This window comes from Lepisma saccharinum, chromosome 11 (assembly GCF_977018435.1).
Source record: "Lepisma saccharinum chromosome 11, izLepSacc3.1, whole genome shotgun sequence".
Lineage (NCBI taxonomy): Eukaryota > Metazoa > Arthropoda > Insecta > Zygentoma > Lepismatidae > Lepisma > Lepisma saccharinum.
Window position 1 is genome coordinate 67,422,699 of NC_139239.1, and position 21,976 is coordinate 67,444,674.

At 36.5% G+C, this 21,976-nt stretch overlaps 1 protein-coding gene across 2 annotated transcripts in view; it reads left to right on the forward strand.

Annotated features, from left to right (window-relative positions):
• kar (monocarboxylate transporter 10-like protein kar) overlaps positions 1–21,694 on the forward strand; it is a 37,051-nt gene extending 15,357 nt beyond the window's left edge. For both annotated transcript variants that reach the window (XM_083131334.1, XM_083131333.1), the window contains 3 exons: positions 11,979–12,119; positions 15,539–15,764; positions 21,154–21,694. In XM_083131334.1, coding sequence (XP_082987460.1) covers positions 11,979–12,119; positions 15,539–15,764; positions 21,154–21,527 — 741 coding nt within the window. In that variant the 3' untranslated portion in view covers positions 21,528–21,694. The remainder of the gene's footprint in view (positions 1–11,978; positions 12,120–15,538; positions 15,765–21,153) is intronic.
• The last annotated feature ends 282 nt before the right edge of the window (positions 21,695–21,976 follow it).

A 21,976-nucleotide genomic window follows, 5' to 3' on the forward strand; every position in this document is an offset into this window, starting at 1 on the left:
TTGAAAAATTGGGTGACAAAGGTACAGATATAATTTATTTTCTTGTTAGGGCCCTGTCCAATTCTGTTGTAGTTAAGGGGCTTACCCCACATTGTTCGATGGGCAAAATAGCCTATGTGCTCATATTTTTAAAAAATCAACACCAGTGTCACATACACAGTGCATACAGCAGAAGACAGGTGGTCCTATCTACCAAGTTGTAAGTGATCTGTTTGTGTAAATAAAAAAAATATATATTAAAATTCAATATGGTACATCCCTCGTATAATATTTTTTTATCTTCATGATTGCAATTAGCCAAAAGTAGCGGAAAAGCAATCACAAAAAAATGCAAATGCCTTCAGTTCTGTCCATTCATCTTCATGTTAGCCTTGTTACAGTTCTAAAGGTTTCCCAACAAACTGTAAACTGTTCATTTTTCTCCCATCTGTGCTGCATATCCTCCATCAAGTTTTTCTTCATTTAATTATTTTAAGATGAGATGATGACTACCGATTATGCAATTATATAACTTTCTCTACCCATATTTTTCTTATAAAAAAATAATTTATGATACTCTTTTAGTGTAAGGTATCATGTGTCACATCCTCATCATATTGCAACCACCTCAGTATTGTCCTTTCATCTTCATTATAGCCTTCCTACTGTTCTGTAAATTCTAACCTTCACATTTTTTTGATTTTTAGAAATTGTCTTTTGTTTTTATTTATTTTCTTGAATTTAAAATTGTTTGGTAGTTTAAATAGAACATTAAGTTGTGGACTTAATAGAGATTAATGTAGGTATCCTGTGAATAGAAAAGAACATGCATTGCCTCAATTAAATCTGTTTTTAGTTACTTCTTAATTTAATTTTAATTTGTTAAGCACTATTTCATAATTATTGGATCATGTTCCAATCATGTAATAATTTTTGCAAGTGTACAGGAGGATGAAGAATGTGTTTAGAATACTGGAAATGGTTGTTGAAGTAATTCTGAAGTTCAAAGGAACTAATTTGTGTGTTTTAAAAGATACAGGAAGTTACATTTGTGAGGAAGTATTTTAAAAAACGAAGGTTGGAAGGTGCTTGTAACTAGTTGCTGTCTGAACACCAGCTGAAGATGTATGCAACATTCTCATGAAAAATGTGTAGATGAAGGAGGAAAGTGTGAGAATGCAAAAGCAATCAAATCCATCAATCCTAACCTTCCTAAAACATAATTAATGATACTGTCATTATTTAGGAACCCAATTGTTATTCCGGTGATGTATGGTGACTTCTGCACTTGGGGTAGCAACTGATTATTGCCAAATTTTTGAAGCATCACACAAATATATAGATTGCAGTGTTGTTTTAATACAGACAAAAGAATTTAGCTACTTCAATGAGAGTGATAATTTAGTTCAGCATCCACATCTGCAAATGCCAGAACCTTCTGAAGTTTCACTTTAAAGAAATAAATTAGATTTGCATCTAACTTTATAGTATATTAGTCCTCATCATCACAATTAGAAAAGAAATGCTAAATTCCTAAATACAAACTTCTAAGTGTATTCTTTGACTGGCTGAAAATTTTCTCTGATTGCACTTAGAGTAACTTTTAATTTTCTTCATGTTTGCTACACTTGCGCTCATACACAAATGTGACCATCATAGGTGCACTGAAGGGGGGTGTTTAGGGGTCAGAACCCCCCTTTGACTTGTTTCAGCAGTCTGTCCTGCATTTAAAACTTTCTTATTGTACCCATGCACATATGCATAGACATGCAACATATTTTAAGAAATTAGCCATTTTTATCATTATAAATTAAGTTCGAAAACCAGAAAAGTGATGTGAAATGGCAAGTTACCACATCGAGAAAACTGATAAGAGATCTTGTGTAATTTGCCCCTTGTACAGTTTTTCATTAGAGCACCGGTTCTCAAACTCTCTTCTCATTGTACCTTTTGGTCGTAACTAAACGTCTAATGTACCCCACCATAGGGTTTCTCTGAATAGTGTATTTTAGGAATTTTTTTTTTGGCTGCCTGATTGTTAGGACTTTCTAGATATGTTGAGGTGTGTAACTGCAATACAAATGGCATTCGGGCTGTGTGTGGAAAGATGGTAAAGAAATAAACATTAGAATCCTAAGTTTTTTGAATTTTTATTGTAAATCCTCAGAGTTTCTAGTGAGAAGGATGTGCCTGCATATCCTGACACAGTATCTTGATATCTGGTCATATGCTCGACTAGGGGAAACGTAGGGGGCAGTTGCCCCTCACCCCCCTCCCTCAGTTTTGGAACCCAATCGCCGCCACTGTTAATAGGTATTATCAGTAGGTAGCAGGTACCACCTGTTTTATTGCATCATGTTTATAGAGCAATATACCCAGTAGTGCTCGTGATGTTTTTACTTTAACAAATGTTTGTGTGTTATGAGTTGAAGAATGAAATGAGTTGAGATTTGGAACGAGTATTTTATTTCAAAGCATATGAAACAAAGTAAGAATGTCAGTGACAAAATCAGCCTTATTTTCCTGTCCAAAGCTATGAAGTCTGAAACAATGAAGTCTGCTCTGTTGTGTGAGTATTCTCGACATTTCTCTTCCGAGCTGATGCTGTACCTGTTCAAGTTGTTCATGTACCCCTGGGGGTACGCATACGACCATTTGAGAACCACTGCACTAGAGCATTTATACCACTATTTCGCTACAGACAAAATACAATACACCCTCTGCCAACTTCCATGTCAGAGTAGTTAGCACAGTATGCTACGATGCCAGGTGTTCTGGGTTCAAATTGCAGCCTGTGCATGGGTGTTCTTTGTGAGTGTGCCTTCGATCAGTCTCTATCTTTGTCACTCCCTCTTTTTCCTCTTTCTCTCTTTGGAGGAAGAGAATGCACACACACTCTCTCTCTCCCTTTTCTCTCCATATCCCCACTTCTTTCCTCTTTTTTCTTCCCTCCCTAGCCTCTTTTCCTTGGAAACTTCGTCCTCCAGAGGGGGGGGGGGAGTACAGAGAGGGGAACAGCCCCTTCAGTCCTTCCCTGCTCTTCCCTAAGGAAAAAAGAGAAGATGTTCCCCCCCTTTCATCATTCATTCTCATTGTAATTAGCCAAAAGCTGCAGAAAAGCTATGCTAAAATAAAAAATTAAGCAATACACCCTCCTCTATACATATACATTTTCATATTGTTATGCTTATCACACTTGCAGGCAAGAGATCATTAATTTTAATTTAAAAAAATTTGCTTTTGTCTTTTATGTATTATAATTATATTCCTTATTGGGAAAAATATTTCCAGTAATTTGTTCGCTCACAAAATATGTACCTTTTTCCTTTTCATAAATAATAAGACTTGAAACCATATGAATGTATCATGCCATTATACATAAATGTAACATGTAAAACCTGTGGTGTAGATATTGCAATTACTCCCCTGATTTCCTTGGGCAAAATGAAAGGAAATCAATCCTCTATCACTATCAGTGCTTATAGGTTATAGACTGGAGTATCTGAAACCATGGCCTTTTAACCTTTGCAGTAGGCTGGGGTGGGGAAAGGGGGGGGTGGAGGAAAGGAATGGGAAAGTAGAAATATAAATTTTCGTTTGGGTTGCAGTCTCTGCCTCAAATTGGGGTGGCAGTTGAAAAGGCTGCTAGAGTAGCTTCTGCCAGTCTGCCAGCTGATAAAACAAAGGGGTGAGAAGCTTCTGAAAAGGAGCAAAAACTGTTAATTGAAAACAATATTAGATGTGAGATCGATTGATCTATCACTGCTAGACACACTACTCCTCCGTCCACGTGACTATAATGCCAAGACCACCAGATCTAACCTGCCTAACCTACTCATAAAACATATAGGAGCAAATGTAAAAATTTATTGTGCACAAAAAACATAAGTAAGTAATTAGCAAACTTCCTCATAAACGCCTGGAATTTGATTCATATAAAAAAAAGTGAATGTGTTGTGATGATATCAGAATCACACAATTGGGACCTGGGTTTCTGCTGGTTATGGTTCTTAAGCTAACCATTGTGGCTACAAATCTATGCAAGTAGAATACTAAACTTAACAATATGCCATGATAATGAAAGTACAAGTGAACATTGCAGAAATTGTATATTTGATCATAATTGTAAAGCCTCCCTGATGGCGCAGTGGTAGCGTCGTCTGTTTGTAATCGGTGTATCCCGGTGAAGGCACATAGTGGTTCGGATCGAACTTTAAACTGTAGTCCCACTCCCAATTAGCCTTACTGTGCATAAAGTGGACTTAAAACACCAAATCTATCTATCATAATAGTAATTGAAATTGCAGTTCAATATCTAGGAATGGTGTGAAAATTTTTATTTTCAATCCGGTGTATTCAGTGCTTGGCTTGCATGGTGTACCCACAGCATGTGAAAAATATACATTAATCTTCCTATTCAAGAACCTAGAACATGCCACATGCTCTTGTGCTTTATAATTCCATCTGTCATGGGTTTCGAACCAGTTAAACAAAATGTTTTTTCTAAGATTACCACATCACTATCAGGGTTGCTATGCATCTGGAAAACCTGGAAAAGTCAGAGAATTTTGCAGATCATCTGGGATTTATGTGCATTTTGGAGTCTGCAAGAGAAAAAGTTGCACAATGAACAAGTGGTTCATTTCCACTTCCAGATTCGGTCCTTGTGACTCCACTATCCAAAAAGATTCAGGTCAGAAACTTGTTCCTTTTGTCCTTATGATTCTCAGTCTGTTACAAAATTAAGATTCCTTCTAATTTCATTTCTACATAGAGTCGTAGATAATATATTTAATTTTCACTTTTTATACCAGCTTTTAGAAAGAATATCAAAGTAAATGTTGTAGTCCAGCTTAAGTTGACAATATGATCATAATTATTGCAAAGGTTGGTGAAGAATAGGTTATCGTCTATTATTTTGCAGATCTTGGTCTTGTTGGCATTTACATTTTGATGTAGCAAGAAAAGAAATTTTATTAGCAACATTAAAACTAGTAGAATTTTACTAATGAACGTTAGCTTGACTGTTATTTGTTGATTCTATATAATAGGAGTAAATACATGAATAGTGCAGAAAGTGAATGTAGTGTCTTAGAAAATGCTGCTTTTTTGTTTCTTTATAAACAAACAGCATCTGGATAAATTTTTGTTGCATATAGGAATTGTATAGCAAATCCACTAGAAACTGAAACATTTTGTATGGTTTGTGAACTTTTTCTGTTGTTTTTAGATCACGGATATGTGTTATGGTGAAATAATGTACCTCTGTTACCTTAACCTGAAGGCTAGATGCAAGTGAATATACCACCTGAAATACTTTATGCCGATAGTAATTTTACGTTTTTCTTCGAGTTTTCACATGCTTTTGTGTGTGTATAATAATATATGCTTCAGAAAAAGTAGTGAAAATGTATATTCATAATAATTAACTGGCCTTGTTTATTTAATTGAAAAACACAACGTTGCAAAAATCATGATAATAAACATGTCTGTAAAAAATATTTTTTGGACTTGGAAAACATGGAAATATCAGGGAATTTAATAATAAAAAAATCATAGCAATCCTAACTATGGATTAATTTTGGTAGAGAAAATAAAAAAGAACAACAATTTGTAGAAAATGGCATTGAAAAGTTATGAGGAGGTCAATTAGAATAATAATATTAGAAACAGGAATAGAAGAATGTCTGATATCATGCTTCACATTAATGGAGATTATGCCTCACTGACAGTGTCAAGTAGATTGAGCTTGTTTTTTTCAAATGAAATTTAGTGCACATTTTGTACTCTCTCCCCTCTTGCAGGTTTCGACAAAATGTCCCTTATAACAATCCCATTGTCCGGGTTGTTAAGATAATCTACTCCTTTTGATGTATAGTGTCATCAGCGTGCCCTACAATTTTCAAGGTGAGGTCAGTTGTACGAGGTGTGGCAATTTAATTCCCAGAATGGTTGCAGCGTGCCATGGGGTGTTGAGTCAGGCAAACTCTTCTACTTTTGACCATGTTTGAGCATGTTCCAACTTGGATTTCCATGAGCCAATGAGCAAATTAGTTTGTTCGTTTCCGAGCTGCAAAGGAAGTAGTACGTAATAATTCTCTTAATGTTAGTGACAGTTGTTCTACATTATCATGCAATGTTAATTGAACATTATCCATTGTCCAGAGCTTTAAACTATACTTATTCTAACACTACGTTTCGAGAGAGCACCTCTTCTCTTGTCTTTAGGCGAAATTTCTTTTGCCAGTGGTGGGAATTGAACCTACGACAGACCTGCAATTTTTACTACATGGAAGGTGCCGTGGAATAGTTAGAGCAACGGATTTGTAGTAAAAATCATAGGACTCTCGTAGTCTCAATTCCCACCACCGGCAAAATAAATTTCACCTGAAGGCAAGAGAAGAAGTGCTCTCTCAAAACATAGTATTAGAATAAGTATAGTAAAAAGCACTAGACAATGGACAATGTCCAATTAACATTGCATGCTGAAGTAGTAGGTGTCTGGGGTATACTTTGGAGAAAAGAATTGTGCGAAGATGGTGCATTGAATCTTGACAGAATTGTGCGAAGATGGTGCATTGAATCTTGACAGATGGCCAGGAACAGTGTTGGTTTGATGTTTCATCTCATCTTTTGCACTGTAGGGAAGATAGGGTCATTACTTGTGATGAAATGTGGTGTTTTCAGTACAATCCAAAAACAAAATGCCGGAGCATGCAGTGGAAAACCCAGAATTCACCTCAGCCAAAAAAACAAGATCTTGCTTCTTTATTCACACGTGGAAGTTCACTATGAATTTATTGCCCGAGGACAAATTGTGAATCAATGGTGTTATTTGGAAGCAGTGGCAAGGTTATGGGAATCCGTTTGGAGGAAATTACCTCAACTCTAACCTGACAATTGAATTCTCCACCATGACAATGACCCTGCTCATTATGTATTAAGAGTTTACGAGTTCCTGCCTAAGAAATCACAAAAATGACCATCTTATTCACCTGACTTAGCCCCATGCTCATTCCAAAATTTTAAAAAAAATTGCCTTGAAGAGACTGCTGATATCAAATACAATGTGGCAACATTACTGCAAGGTATTCCGGAAAGTGATTTTCAGTGGCACCATATGAATTGCATAGCTTCTCAAGGAGAGTATTTCAAAGGAACAGCAATTGCTTGCATACAGCTAAGCAAATTTTGTTTTCACAGGGCCATTCCAGGAAATAAATTGTCGCACCTGATAAACTCTCAATGGATGCTTGTTGTTTTTTAAAAATTTGATAATGTCACTCTATTTTTCTGATCAAAATTATACCTTTTGTTTATTTGCAAATGTCAAAATTTTGTAAAACTTAAAAAGGACTGGCTAAACTTATTAATAACAGCTGGCAGTTGAACAAAGTACTGAAATGTTTAAATCTACTTAAATCGAGATTGGCTGCATAACTGATTATATTGTAGTTTTACTTTAATGATCTCCCACCTTGACTGCTAAAGTTAAGTGATCATTCCTTTCAGACATGCCCGACCCTGTGGCTGAGCGGTTAGCACATCGCGCTGCGACGCCAAGGGTCCCGGGTTCGAATCCCGGTCGGGCTTGGTTGTTTGTGAATGTCCATTCATCAATTTCATCCTTTCATCACTCATCCTCATCTTCGCAAATTAGCCAAGAGGCACAAAACGCGAAGTAAAATAAACTAAATCAATCAATCAATCAAACCTTTCAGACATCTAAAACTAACGATGAATTATCAATTAATAATGATGTTTAAAATTAAGGGATCACCACCCCTCAAAATGACTAAAATTATCAATAAATTGTCAGTTATCAAAATTATAAATAGCATCTTCCACTCCCCCTATTTAAAATTAAGCTATCACCTCTGATCGTGTCCAAAGCTAACAATTAATGTTTAATGAACCTAGAATCGTAACAGCTAAAAATAAAAAAAAGCAGCTTCCCCAATGAAATAAAGTTATTAATCTGCCATAAATCAAGTTCCTTATTAGCTTGGGTTAAAATTCAACCACTATTATTTGGTTGAGTTCAAGCAGTCCACCTTTCCATTTTATTCTTCTCCAAATTGGAAAACATCTTTTCTTAGTCGAGTTTGCATAATATGAAAATAATTTACAATTCCTATTTTTTTAAATAATTTAATACAAATACAAATTGAATGTTCTTGAAAAGTGCAAATAAGGTGGCTTTCCACAGGAACTCTTTTTAATAATGTGATGGAATACACATTCTTCAAGAACTACCGGAAAACATATATATTATGTTGATTTACACGTGATGGCTTATTATTGGGGCCAGGGACTTTATGTCCTATAAGACTGTAAAATATGTATATAATTATGTCGTAAAAATTGAAAAATATATCATAAAAAAATTAAAATGTCAGAAAAATGTAGAAATATTCCCAGTAAAGCCAACAATATGCACAACAGTACTTTCGAATTTCTCATTCTATTGGAAGTCTGTATCTTCCATCAAAAATGTACTAGGGTGGGGGTGGGGTATTCAATTGTAAGAATTCCTTTAATGGAAGAATGTAGAGGGAAAGTACTGAAAATATTGTGAGGTTCACTGCAATTATCCTAAGTTTCATTTACTATTATGTCAGATTTACACCTTTGTGGAAACTAAAGCATAATTGGCAGCTCGCTACAGCTCTGATAAATCTATGCAATGAATACACAAACACATCTTTTTAAGTTTGCCGATAGAGATAGCACTGTAATGTAACGAATGTTATTTTTACATTTGACTGATTGTTGTACGAAGCGAAAAAAAAATTTAAAAAATGAGAACAATTGAAATTTGTTTACTTCCTGTCCAGTAGTTCTTGTGTTTGCACAGCAATGACTGAGAACGTTTTTCCTCAATAATGTTCACACGGCTATCAATTGGGAGTGGGATGAATGAAAGTGTGTGTGTGTGTGTGTGTGTAGGGTTTGGGGGGGGGGGGTGTATTATTGTTCTAGACTGCATCTGCTTTTAATTTCTTCGTCGATAATAAAAACTATCCATTCCAAGGAATAAATTATGAAATAACATTATATGCAAGACAATTACGAAATTATACAGAAACATGTCTTATTACGAGAAAATTATAGAAATGTGTTGTAAAAATGCAAAATTGGTAAAATATGTCAAAGCATGCCTTATCAAGTTCTTCTATTTCGGCTGTTTTTCATCATATACGTAAAGATCTCATCCCAGTATTCGATCCAATTCCAAATAAAAAGATATGTTATAACATAAAGTCCCTGGCCCTACTTATTATGCATGGAACATTGAAATTTGTTTTCACTGGCTTCATTTTTCAGTGAAGTGGTACATTTTATTCCAATACTATGCATGACAATTTTTGTTTGATTGATGTTTACTTTGTCAGTTTTTATTTCTGAAACCAATGGTAGTGCAAATATAACCTAACGTACCCCACTTATACATGCAATAAAAATCCACATTATCATTATTTTTTTACATGGTGCTACAACTCTTTGAGTGGGCTTCCCATTTCTTTTTTTTTTTGGCTTTCCTCTTATTCTAGATGTAAATGGTTTCCATTTTGTCATTTTTTAACATCTTCCATTCCTTCGAGATTTTACCCCTCTCACTATATTTCTTTCTTCTATAAATATATCAAGTTTACTATTAGTTTTCCACATATTAAAGGAAAAATAGAACGGCTCCACATTGCCTCATGGGAAAAAAAAAGCACATCAATTTTTATGATATCATTTGCACCAGTATGTGCCCACACAAAGTATCATATACAGTGCTGGACATTTCCAGGTTGAAATGTTTTCACTGACTTTTGGTGGGGTTTCTACCTCTGAGAAGTGTTCATGACTGTGCATTACATCATCTTTACGGGAAAAAAATAATTACTTCGAGATTATGTGGGGGTAGGGTAAAAACTCTGAGCGGAATTCACTTTTCTTACTGTGGCACCAAATGGTTCGTCCTTAGAAGTTTTTCCAAATACTGCTCTTGGGTACACCTTGAATGTGATATTTGGAGATTCTCAAGTCTTTGTGCTCTCAAAAAAGTTTCATCTCTTAAGATTATGAAAGTGAAGAAATGGTTTTAATGAGTTCTGGTTGTATTCATTTTAATAATCTTTGTTGCATGATCCTAAGATGTGTAAGTATATAGTATGTATATCGTATTTTTTTAATATTGGTGGATATTTTCCTGCAAAACTTTCAGCTGTTACTTTACACATTCCCTGCCAGGGTGGTTTCACCATTTCCTTTCTCCTGTGGCAAAGTGGTTATTGGACTTTATTTCGCAAATTTGCAAAGTTTACTTTTTTCCTGTAAAAAATAGAACAGCCAAAACACTCTTATGTGCAGTGGACTCCCCACTCCTTGTTGGTCATGCCTTATGTGCATCATTGTTATACTTGTGACCGATGGTGCATGCCACGTATTTCGGTCATAACATAACATAACATGGCATGATTGGTGTGCACCAGTTTCGGTCATTATGACCAACGTGGCAGAGAATGTGTTAACTTTTATGAATTACATCCAAAAATGGCGACCTAAATATCATAGCCCAATTTTGAACATTGTGTGTCCATAAAGTCATGGTAGGGTTTCAGACTTCTACAGCATCAGAACAAAAAACAAAATCGTGAAAATTACACTACATTGAAGATCATCTTGGAAGTGTGGAGTAGACTGGGGATCCGTCATGTGATGTGATGTGACGTGACGATGACTCAAACCACTTCATTCAGACAGTCACGGTGTGAACAGTTCAGAGAAAAATTTAATCTGAAATTTGAGTCAAACATTTGAGTTTGTCCTTGTACTACAAATTGGATATAAAAGTGTCATCTTTCAATATGATGATGTTCCTCCACACTATGCAGTATTATTTTATGCAGAAGGCATAGCCACCACAATCAATGGACCTCAGGCCTTTGGACTTTTACTTCTGGGGCTACATCAAGCAAAATGTATATGGTGTGCATTTCAATGATATTGAGCACTTAAGCTAGAATCATAAAAGCTGTTCATGTCACACTTGATGTGCATAGTTTTGTGTGGCAAGAACTGGAATACCATTTAAATGTGTGTAATGGAAACTACATTAAATTGCATTAAATATGTAAAAAACATATCTTTCTGAGGTGGTGTTTCATTTCACGTATATTTGAAATGTTAAATGCTTATGGTTCTCTCAATAAATAGTTTTGAACCCCACCAGTGGTGTAGCAGTTAGCTACTCCCCACCCTCATAATTGTACTAATAATGACCTTTACCCCAATACCACTGCCTTTCAATTTTTTGTAGTAGCTTCTTGAAACTAAATCAGGATGGTCTCAGTCTCTGATAAACAACTGGAAGAAGAAATTGGAGTTATTTTCTTCTACTTCAGTATTCTTGGATTTTGTTCTTTCATATTTTTTGCTTTACCATTTCTTAGACTTTTTCATGAAACAAAACCTGTTTTTCATATAATAGCATATACGCCACGGAACCCCACCATGATTTAACAGACACACTGCCCATGATTCAGTAGACATATTTTTACTGGTCACGATTTCCTTTCTGCTTTTGGATTTTGATGGCTGAACCAATAATAAATTAATAGAGAAACTATGTGCTTTGTGGATTTGATAATTTCCCATTATGGTATTTGCTTCATGTTGAATAGCATCATTTTTCTGCCTTTCTTTTTTTTCCTATATTTAATGATTATGATAACATGAAAGTGATGAAGGCACACTCACAAAGGAAGGAACACCTATTCCTTGGCAGGTAAATCCGTCACCAAAGTAGTGAATTTTGTTGTTCTCTCAGAAGAAAATAAAGCACAAACAAATACACACACACACTTGCTCATTCGCTCACTCCCCCTTCCCCCTCTCTTTCATTCATTAGGTTATGAAGTATTCCAACCTGGTCAATTCATCATTTTTCTTTATGTACATATGATTTCCTTTGCAAGAATAAAAATGCGAAAATGCTTCCATTTCAGGTTAAGTTTGTAGAGAACTATTTCCCAGAGAGTGATGGAAAGTTGCTTGTTCTTTGCATTGGTATTACCTCAGGCCTTGGAAGACTTATTTTTGGAAAAATTGCAGATATACCCAAAGTTGATAGAATACTGCTTCAGCAGGTAGGTAGGTCTGTGGTTGCTGTTATTTATTACACTCATGGTTTTTATTCTAGACTGTATAATATTCTATCCTATATTATTATTATATTATAATATAGGACTGTATATTACAGTAGTCTCTCCTTTATCCGACCTTCGCTTATCCGACATTCCATATTATCTGACATACCACCGGAAAAAAAATCAGCAACAAGAACTGCAAGTTGAGAGCGTGAGCGTAGTCTATTTTTAGTTTCTCCCAACTATACCACATGGCGCGCCCGCCTACACTATGACTCATGTGTCTGTCATTCGCTACTCAGTGCAGTGATTACTGTATTAGGTTTGTAATGTGTAAGATTATAACATTAGTTTGACGTTTAATGGGCTTTTTCTTAACACCTCCCTATTATCCAATACTTTTGCTTATCCAACGTTCTGCCGGCCCGTTTATGTCGGATAAGCGAGACACTACTGTATATATCTTTAGTGCATAATATGTGATCTATTTTCGGTAAGAGCTACTCTATGAGAATAATGCAATATTGCACACTGATAACCACTGTGTTAATATTATTGCCAACCAACTGAAAAGTTAACAACTCAGAAAATGGAAAATAAACAGACTTTCTGAGCCTTGAAGTGAGGTTAACTTTTGGTTGCCTTCTCAAAAGGCACCCCTTACTCCACAACTTCTCAGTATTTGTGGATTTTTTTTGTATCAAAATGTCCACCTGACAAATAAATTGTATATGTAGTGGCGTGTCCAGGACTTTTAAAAGGGTAGGGGGTTACATGGACTTTTTTTTTAATAATTAGCCGTCCTTTTGGTATGTTTTCCTTTCTTTGACATTTTTTTATTAATATTGGGCCATAGGGGGGAGGGGGCATTATGATCTCCACGAACCCCCTTCCTTGGACATGCCATTGTGTATATGTGTGTATAATGTTTCTTCATGATGCTACTTTTAAATATGTGTAGATTCTCTCATGTCGTTCTTGCAGTAAGAAGGTTTTACATTTTGTGAGTTTGCTAACGTGGTTATTCTTGAACTGAAAAGTCTTCCTGACAGTGGAGTGATAGATGTCACAAGCATGTGTTGTGGAAAATGTGCAAGCTGTGGGGAATGGTTATTTTTAGAGAAGTTGGTATTGTGACAGCATGCTCGCCTTGTACTCAGGGTTGTATAATTTACATTTTGCCAGCTGATAGCTATTTTGTCATATCTCCACTTTGGAAGTACATTGAATTCCTGTCGATCAAAAAATAACCCTGTGTGGAATGATTAGACTCAGCCTCCATAGATCATGTTAAATTTTTCTGTGGTGTTTCCGGGAGCTTGCAAAGGTCCCTCTTCAACATAAAGCATTGGTTTTCTTTTACTGAGAAAGCAAATTTATTTCTTCTGAAGAACTCCTCCACTATACATACAATTGAGAACTCAGTACAAGATACTGTGAGTGGGCAAGTTGAGTAACTGGTTTTTATAATGAGGTATTATTACTCCTCTTCATTTCTTAACCAAGTTTGGGACAGGCTATGATGGCAAGTTTCAAAAAATATAGTAATGAACTCCCATATTTATCTTTTAGCTTATTCTGATTAGATGGTAGACATGCTAAAATGGTTATAAATGTGTGAAGCATACATCTAGATGTGTGAAGCATACATCTAGATGTGTGAAAATGTACATGCATGTTATATGTGTATGAACTAATTGTAGTTTGCATTTTTCTTGTAATAGTTTGTTTTCATGCAGCATGTGTGTGTGTGTGTGTGTGTGTGTGTGTGAAAGTATGTGAAATGGAACTACGACCAGAAATCAAGTTGCACACCTACCAATTTTTTTATCAGAATTGTTATCAGTGAACACACAGAGTAGGATTTTGCACATGCACCAAAAAGAAAAATAGAAGTCTTTGCTAGTATCTTAACAAGAAGTGATTGGCGTCAGTGGCGTGCCCAAGGGGGGGTTGGTGGGGGTTATAACCCCCCCCCCCCTTTTGGTCCAGTATTCCTAAAAAAAAGAACATCAAAGGTAGGAAAAGATGGCAAAATGAGAGCTGACTACCAGAAAAAGTGTACTTAACCCCTCCCTTTCGAAAATCCTGGGCACGCCACTGATTGGCGTAGAGCAGTTTGATCTGAGATTTCACAGAGGGAATTTAATATTTCCCTTTTGTGTTTATTGCAATGCAAATACCACCACAATAAACATCAAAGACATTACTGAGTGCATAATTATTGCAGCGTGAACTCTCAAAGGTACTTTATACTTTTTTCCTGACAACCCCAACAATTCTATCATTCTCGCAGTATTGCCGGTCACTGTGGTGGAGTGGTTAGCACATCGTGCTAAGATGCCAGGGGTCCAGGGTTCGAATCCAAGCCTGGCATGGATGTTTGTGAGTGTTAATTTATCAATTTCATTAATTCATCACTCATCCTCATCTGCAAATTTGCCAAAAGTGGCACAAAGAGCGAAGTAAAATAAAGGATATCAATCAATTCTCGCAGTATCATTATTAAATTTCGGTGGCTCAGTCGGTAACGCGTCTGACTACCTTGCTAAAGGTCCCGGGTTCGATCCTCGGCCGGTTCAAATCCGGGAACTTTTCTAACGATGGAAGCGGCCCCGGCGCCCACCCAGCGTCGAATAACATGGGTACCTGGGGGAAACCCTGGGGGGTAAAGGCAGTCAGGGGCATGATGCTGATCACATCACCCCCACTCACGACCGGATCAAGAAAGTGTGGGGCGTTACCCCCACACCCCCTATACGCCTTCATGGCATGGTGCTATGCACAGGGGAGCACTTTACCTTTACCATTATTAAATTTATCTATGATGGAAACACTCCTGTCTAACACAGCTATGGATAACTGTGGATCAATGTATTGTTTTCATAGCATCATTTACAGCAGGCATTGGTCAGAGCTTGTAATTTGTTGAAGTATGCTTCAACTGCATATCGATCTGTCATTAACCCACATTGATTTCTGATGCTGACAATAACTGTGTTCAAGGTGGCAATGACTTCGTTGGTAGTGTGAAGGTTTGAAAGAGTTGATTGATTTGCTTTATTTTACTTCGCTTTTTGTGCCACTTTGGGCTAATTTGCAAAGATGAGGATGAGTGATGATGTGATGAAATTGATGAATGGACACTCACAAATATCCATGCCCTGGCCGGGATTCTAACCTGGGACTCCTGGCATCGTAGCATGATGTGCTAACCACTACACCACGGGAGCCAGCGAAAGACTTGAATATGAAGTACTGAGAGAAATAGGTAATATACTATTTTAGGTTATCAGGCTCGTCTTTGGCATCTAGATCAAAGATGACACACAAGAGATATTAGGATGAGACGGAAGGATGTTATAGAGTATGAGATGTATATAAATTTTGGGAATTGAAACGTTATTATTATTTTTCAGATATCGTTTGTGTCAATTGGGATATTGACAATGTTGCTGACTGCAGCAAACCACTTCGTATACCTCATTTTGATCTCATTAGGAATGGGCCTCTTTGACGGATGCTTCATCAGCCTTCTAGGACCCATAGCATTCGAAATATGTGGTCAGTCAGGAGCTTCACAGGCCATTGGCTTTTTGTTGGCACTCTGCTCTATCCCCTTAACTGTAGGGCCTCCAGTTGCAGGTATGTATGGAAGGTTACTATGAAACATGTAGCTAATATGTGTTGTCTGTGTAGCTATGGTCATAGTAGAACTATTAATATTTTTGAAATTGATTTCCTCAATATTTTGATACAATAATTTAAGAGGAAATTACAAAAAAATTGAACACCTTTGGAACATTACAACTGTAGTATTTTTCCATATAAAAGACCATACACCTTGTTGCACAACACTGGGCATAGGAGGAATGGTGCATTTTTGGCAAATCCCTTCAGGCTATGTGGATGTTTGTCGCCCTACCAGAATTTTGTAATTACTGAAAATGTATGGGTTCTTAATGAGAAGAATCTTATAACCTAATATCTTTCCCTCTTGACAATCCAGGCCAGATGCTGTGTAGGATACAGTGATGAAACCAAAGGGGAGGGGGGAGACATGAATTTGCCTTTGGAGAATGTCACATACAGAATGCCTTTTCCTGAAGGGTTGCCATATTGCAATTGGTACTGAAGGGTGGCAAGATTCAAGATAACATTTGCTGTGTGGTGTTTATGCACACAGCTGCAAAAACGGAAATTTTTATGCAAAAGTGTATTTCTTTGTACATGCTCTGGCCTAGGTTGCTTTTTGCCCAGTAGCCAGGGAAGCCAATGGTTGCTTTCCCTCAATGGCTTCCCTGTTTGAAAGGTAACAATAGGACCTTGGCCCGGTTTTGGGGGCGGGTCGTTTGTCGGAGGTATAAATACTGGTTCCGACTTGTTACGGTGTCTCATACTCTCAGATGTCAGAAAGTGGTCATCCATCAATGGATTAAGACAGTTTTTATGGATGCATAGAGATGTAGAGAGAGTGAGCGCCGTATGTTTAGGGACCTCTGCGTGATAAACAGCGAGGGTGGGTTAGCGCTATGCTAAATAGTGCACTCATAGCTCAAATAAGATGTACTGCACTGAGTAGAGGGCAGCGTTGGGACACTTGCGTGACAAACGGCAAGAGCAGGTTAGCGCTATGCTAAATAGTGCACCCGTACAGTGAAGTCCTGGAATTCTTGATAAGTGCATTTCTCTGTGTGATGAGGCAAAAGACAACTTAGAGCATGTTTATTGCATCTGTAAAGGAAATATGTATATACGGAGTAGGGCAGTGCTGTAAATAAAACTTTACATAAACCGAGTAATCCGTGAGATGTTGATTCCCGTGCAATACATTTTCAGAGTTGCTGTTCAACCAGACACATTATAATATGCTTGGCTCTTGTAGTTCCTTAATTAACCTAAATCTATCATAACTCTGGATCCCATTGGCATCCCATTTTTAAATTTTGTACACTAATTGAGTAATGTATGACATATTTTTTTGAAAAAAATAATTAAAGACCAGTTTTTGAGAAAATAACTATCAAAATTTTATTTTGCACCACCTTATATAATTAATTGTAATTGAAACATGGTACTCGTACTCTTCTAAAGAATTGATCATTAGTTTGCATTACTTTACATGTGTTACCTTGCTATTCAGAATTGGCAAATGTATTCATCTTAACAAAAAACAAGGTATTTCAAATCAGGATTAGTGAACTCTCCACGAGTATGTTGGGTGTGTGGGGTATGTATCCAATTTCTTAAACACAATAATGTAACACATTGCTTTGGAAGTAAAGTATCACATTATTTTGGGTTTAAATTTATAATAATGCTTTACATTTACCAAGAAAATAGAGTAACAGTTCCATATAACTTGTGAAGCACATAATTTAATAATTTAGATATTGTAGACAAGATCAGTAAAGGGATAGATGAAAATGAAGTTACACTTTTAGTCTTGTTGGACTATTCAGGAGCTTTCAACTCAATTAATCACGAATTGCTATTGGCCAAACTGTATCACTATGGCATTACTGGAAACTCTTTAAGTTGGTTTCGTTCATATCTCGGTAACAGAAATCGACGTGTAAAATATCTGGAACTGGAAGTTACATGCTCTAAATGGTTAGCTGTTCAATAAGGCATCCCTCAATAAAGTACCATATTTACTCATGTATAATGCGCACTTTTCCCCAAATTTTTGTACCCAAAAACTTTGGTCCGTATTATGCACGGAATATTTTTTTCATGTTTATAGAATCCTATCATGTTATATATCGTTGTAAAGCTTGAATTCTGTAGTTTCTGAATATGACAAACAATATTCCATTCGAGATGGCGACACTAATGTGAATGCAGTTTAAATAAACACACCACAAAAGGAACTTTCTGATATTTGTCGTACTTTGGATGAAAGAAAAGATAAGGAGAAAGAAAATAATAATTAAAATGTATTACTGACCAAGTAATCTGACATATATGGATTGTGTAAATGAAAGAAATCTTGTTCTCCTAACTGCTAGCTTGATGGTCCTGAATGGACCTCTTATAAATGTTACGTCAGCCATGGAAAAAAATATATTTTGAAGGGTTTTTTTTAGAAAAAGTAAAGAGAAAGTGAGCAAAACCATGCATAAAAGTTTAAAGGCCATTTTTCTACAATTTTTCACTTTGTAATATAATGTTCTGCAATGCAAGAGAAGCAGTGCCATTCTGGCAGACTTCGAGCATGCACCTCCCATCACATGGGATGTCTATCAGTGGTATTTATTGGGTGAAAAATAACATAAAATAACTTCCTGAGTACTGCAAATCCATAACATAATTTTGATCTCGCTTTCTACTATTACAGAATAAATAAGGTAGTTAAGGAGTGAAAGCTTTTGGTTGCTAAACACAGTGCAGGGAGAGGGGGAGGTGGCTTGGGTTGGTGACTTACTGTTTACTCAAGAGGATATTCTCCTCTTGGTCCACATAGCAACAGGTGACTCATTGAATAGGTATGATATCACTAGCTCTTGATTGGCATAGCAATAGCTTTACAACCTACAACTAAGAAAGCCATTTCTTGAACAACCTATATTATACTATGCATTTTACAAGACAAAATTTTTTGACACTTTTCCCCATCAAAAACCAGGGTGCACATTATACACGCATGTGTAAATTCGGTATATTAGGTCCGCTACTATATGATTTATGGAGCTGATTTCGACATTGCTGTCCAATATTGCCACTACCATCAGCATGCTGACGATTCTCAAATCTATATTCAGTCTAATACAGAAGACTATGATAATGCGATGACCTAACTCCAATTTGATATTGATGCTATAACTAATCGGTCACGTAGGAACTCGTGGTACCCTTAAAAACTTCATAAACATGCACTTTCTCCTCCAACTTTTGGCAGAATACTGCTAAGCGAAGTGGATTGAAGTAATAACTTGGGGATTGTGTTCCGATAGACTCTTAAATTGGGAGAAACAAGTCGAATTGATTGTAAAAATTTGCATGGGGAAACAAATCTTTGTATAATTTAAAACGTACTCTGGAAGCTAATGTTAAAGATCGCCTTATGCAAGCACTCGTCCTAGACTAATGCGCTCCAGTATACAGTAATATCTCCCAGGACCCAAACTATAAACTTCAAAAAATTCAGAACTGTTGCATAAGTTTCATATTCAACCTAAAAAGAAAAGAACATGCATCCCCCTATTGAAAGAAAGTTTCTTGGCTAAACATTAACAACAGAAGAGAATACTTAACTCTCACCTTGATGCACAAAATTCTTAAAAACTGATCCCCAAAATACTTATCCATTAAGATCTGTTCTCGTAGAACATCAGTAAAACATGATGTCCACAAGAAACACAATCTAAAAATCCACCACATATAGCAAGTCCTTCATTGGTACAGGGATTGAGGAATGGAACAAACTGCCTGCACCATTGCCATCATAGTTTTAAGAAAAAACTAAATAACTTACTATTGTCCCAAGAACTACATTAACCTATGTATCTTAATAATTGCACCTGTACTTACACATCATATAAAGCATACCTAAACCCCCCCTCCCCCCACACACAATGCACTACTGAAGACTTTATTACTTATCTTTACTCCATAGTATACATACTAATCAATTCAATGTATTATTTTATTATTGTATAATCTTTATATCATCTTTATTGTATTATCATGATCATTATGTTTTTGTTTTTTCTCTTTGTTTTTATTCATTTAGTGTATCTCTGACAAGGTTTGTTGTAAGAACGGCCCATGAGGCCGAAACATGCCTGCTTAAATAAAGTTCATTCTATTCTTTATTCTATTCTAATCCCCTATTGATTTTGATGGCTTACTGCCTAGGGTACCTTGTTTCTCATTTCTCCTTTGTCAGTACAGGACACACGGAAAGGGAGTTTAAAAAACAGTATTTATGCTTAACACTTTATTTCAATACACATTATATGTTACATGTTATACAGGTACGGGGCAAAAACAGATTGTGGAATACAAAATATTGTGCATAAAACAGCGTGTCTGACAAGACTATTCATTGCCACCATGCACAGAAGCTGTGAATAGTTATACAGGGTTATTACAAATGATTGGAGCATTTTCATGAGTTCGCTGTAGCTATAATATTTGACATATTGCCATGAAATTTTACAGTAATGTAGAAAAACTCAAAAAGTTTTCTTCTCTTACAGGCATGTTTCAGATTTCTGTTAGGAGAGCGCAGCACTGAGCAGTGAGTGAAGATTGCGACAGGCGTTGAGGAAGCTTATGCTGTGCTGGAATTTCATGCATATCAGTTGGTCAAAACAGTGCAACGACACGACACTTTAGAACAAAGTTCAAGAAAGATGCACCAAGTGCCAACTTCACTCGGCGATGGTATGCACAGTTTACAACTACGGGATGCCTCTGTAAGCGGAAATCAACAGGTCGGTCTCCAGTGAGTGAAGAAACTGTTGAGCGCTTGCGAGCGAGTTACACATGTAGCCCACAGAAGCCGACGAATAGAGCAAGCAGAGAGCTGAACATTCCACAACCAACCGTTTAGAAGATCCTATGGAAACGACTGCACTGTTTTGACTGACTGATATGCATAAAATTATAGCATAAGCTTTCTCAGCGCCTGTCGCCATCTTTACTCACTGCTCAGTGCTGCGCTCTCCTGACAGAAATCCAAAACATGCCTGTAAGAGAAGAAAACTTTTTGAGTTTTTCTACATTACTGTAAAATTTCATGGCAATATGTCAAATATTATAGCTACAGCAAACACGTGAAACCCCTCCAATCATTTGTAATAACCCTATATATTTGTGTAAGTAGTGATTTTAAGCATGTTTGTGCTATGAATGTGAAGTAAAGTAACTTGAAATATATACATTCATTCTCTTTCTTCCTCTTCTCTTGTTCCATATCATCCCTCTCAGTGTGTAAGTAATATTTATTTCCAGTCCTTGATGTATGACATACATGATCTTTTTGTCTTATTTAGTATATTTTAATCACGTTGAGAATAATTTCCAGGAATTCTCTATGACAAAACTGGTTCCTATCAGACAGCTTTCATTATTGCTGGAATCCCTCCAATCATTGGTGCTTTCATTATGTGGTTTGTGAAGAGAGTCAAGGATGATGAAGTGATAAATGGTGATGCAAGCACTCAACCCCTCAATGTCCCAGAAAATGCAGATGCTGGTAACGTTGCCATTGTCAATGAGTTCAGTCGCATGGGAGCAACGAAGTTACCTAATGATTATTCCAGTGTGAATCAAGAGCAGAAACTGATGACGAAGCATTCTTCAAGCTGTATGAACATTTCTATGCACAATTCGCCAGAAACCGAGAGGCTGTTGGCAGGGATCAGACCAACGAAGAGCTTTGTAAACCTGCACATGTGAAATTGTGCAGATAAGCAACTGTCCCGGTTACCTATGTATGTACTGTATTAGAGTATATATTTTTTTGTGACAAGATACTAATTCATGGCCAAAGTGTGTGTTTTTTTGTGATGTTATATTGTGAGAATTTTATTTTGATGAGAAAATAAATTTTATGTTATATTTTATCTCTGCTCTCTTATTGTTTATTTCTATTGCATACTTTTGGTAAATCTCGTTCAGTACAAGACTGAGCATCATTATTCTACTGAATGTTACATTGAGGGGGTGAGAACAATACAGGATGATTCAGAAAGTTTTTTGCACTTTCACAATGACATGGCTCTTGAATGAATATTTGTTCCCTTGTAATCAAGGAGTTCCAGGTTCGATACCCAATGGGTCACACACTGGTTTGGATTCCACTTTAAACTGTAGGTGCAGTACCCTAGCTGTGCATGAATTGGATT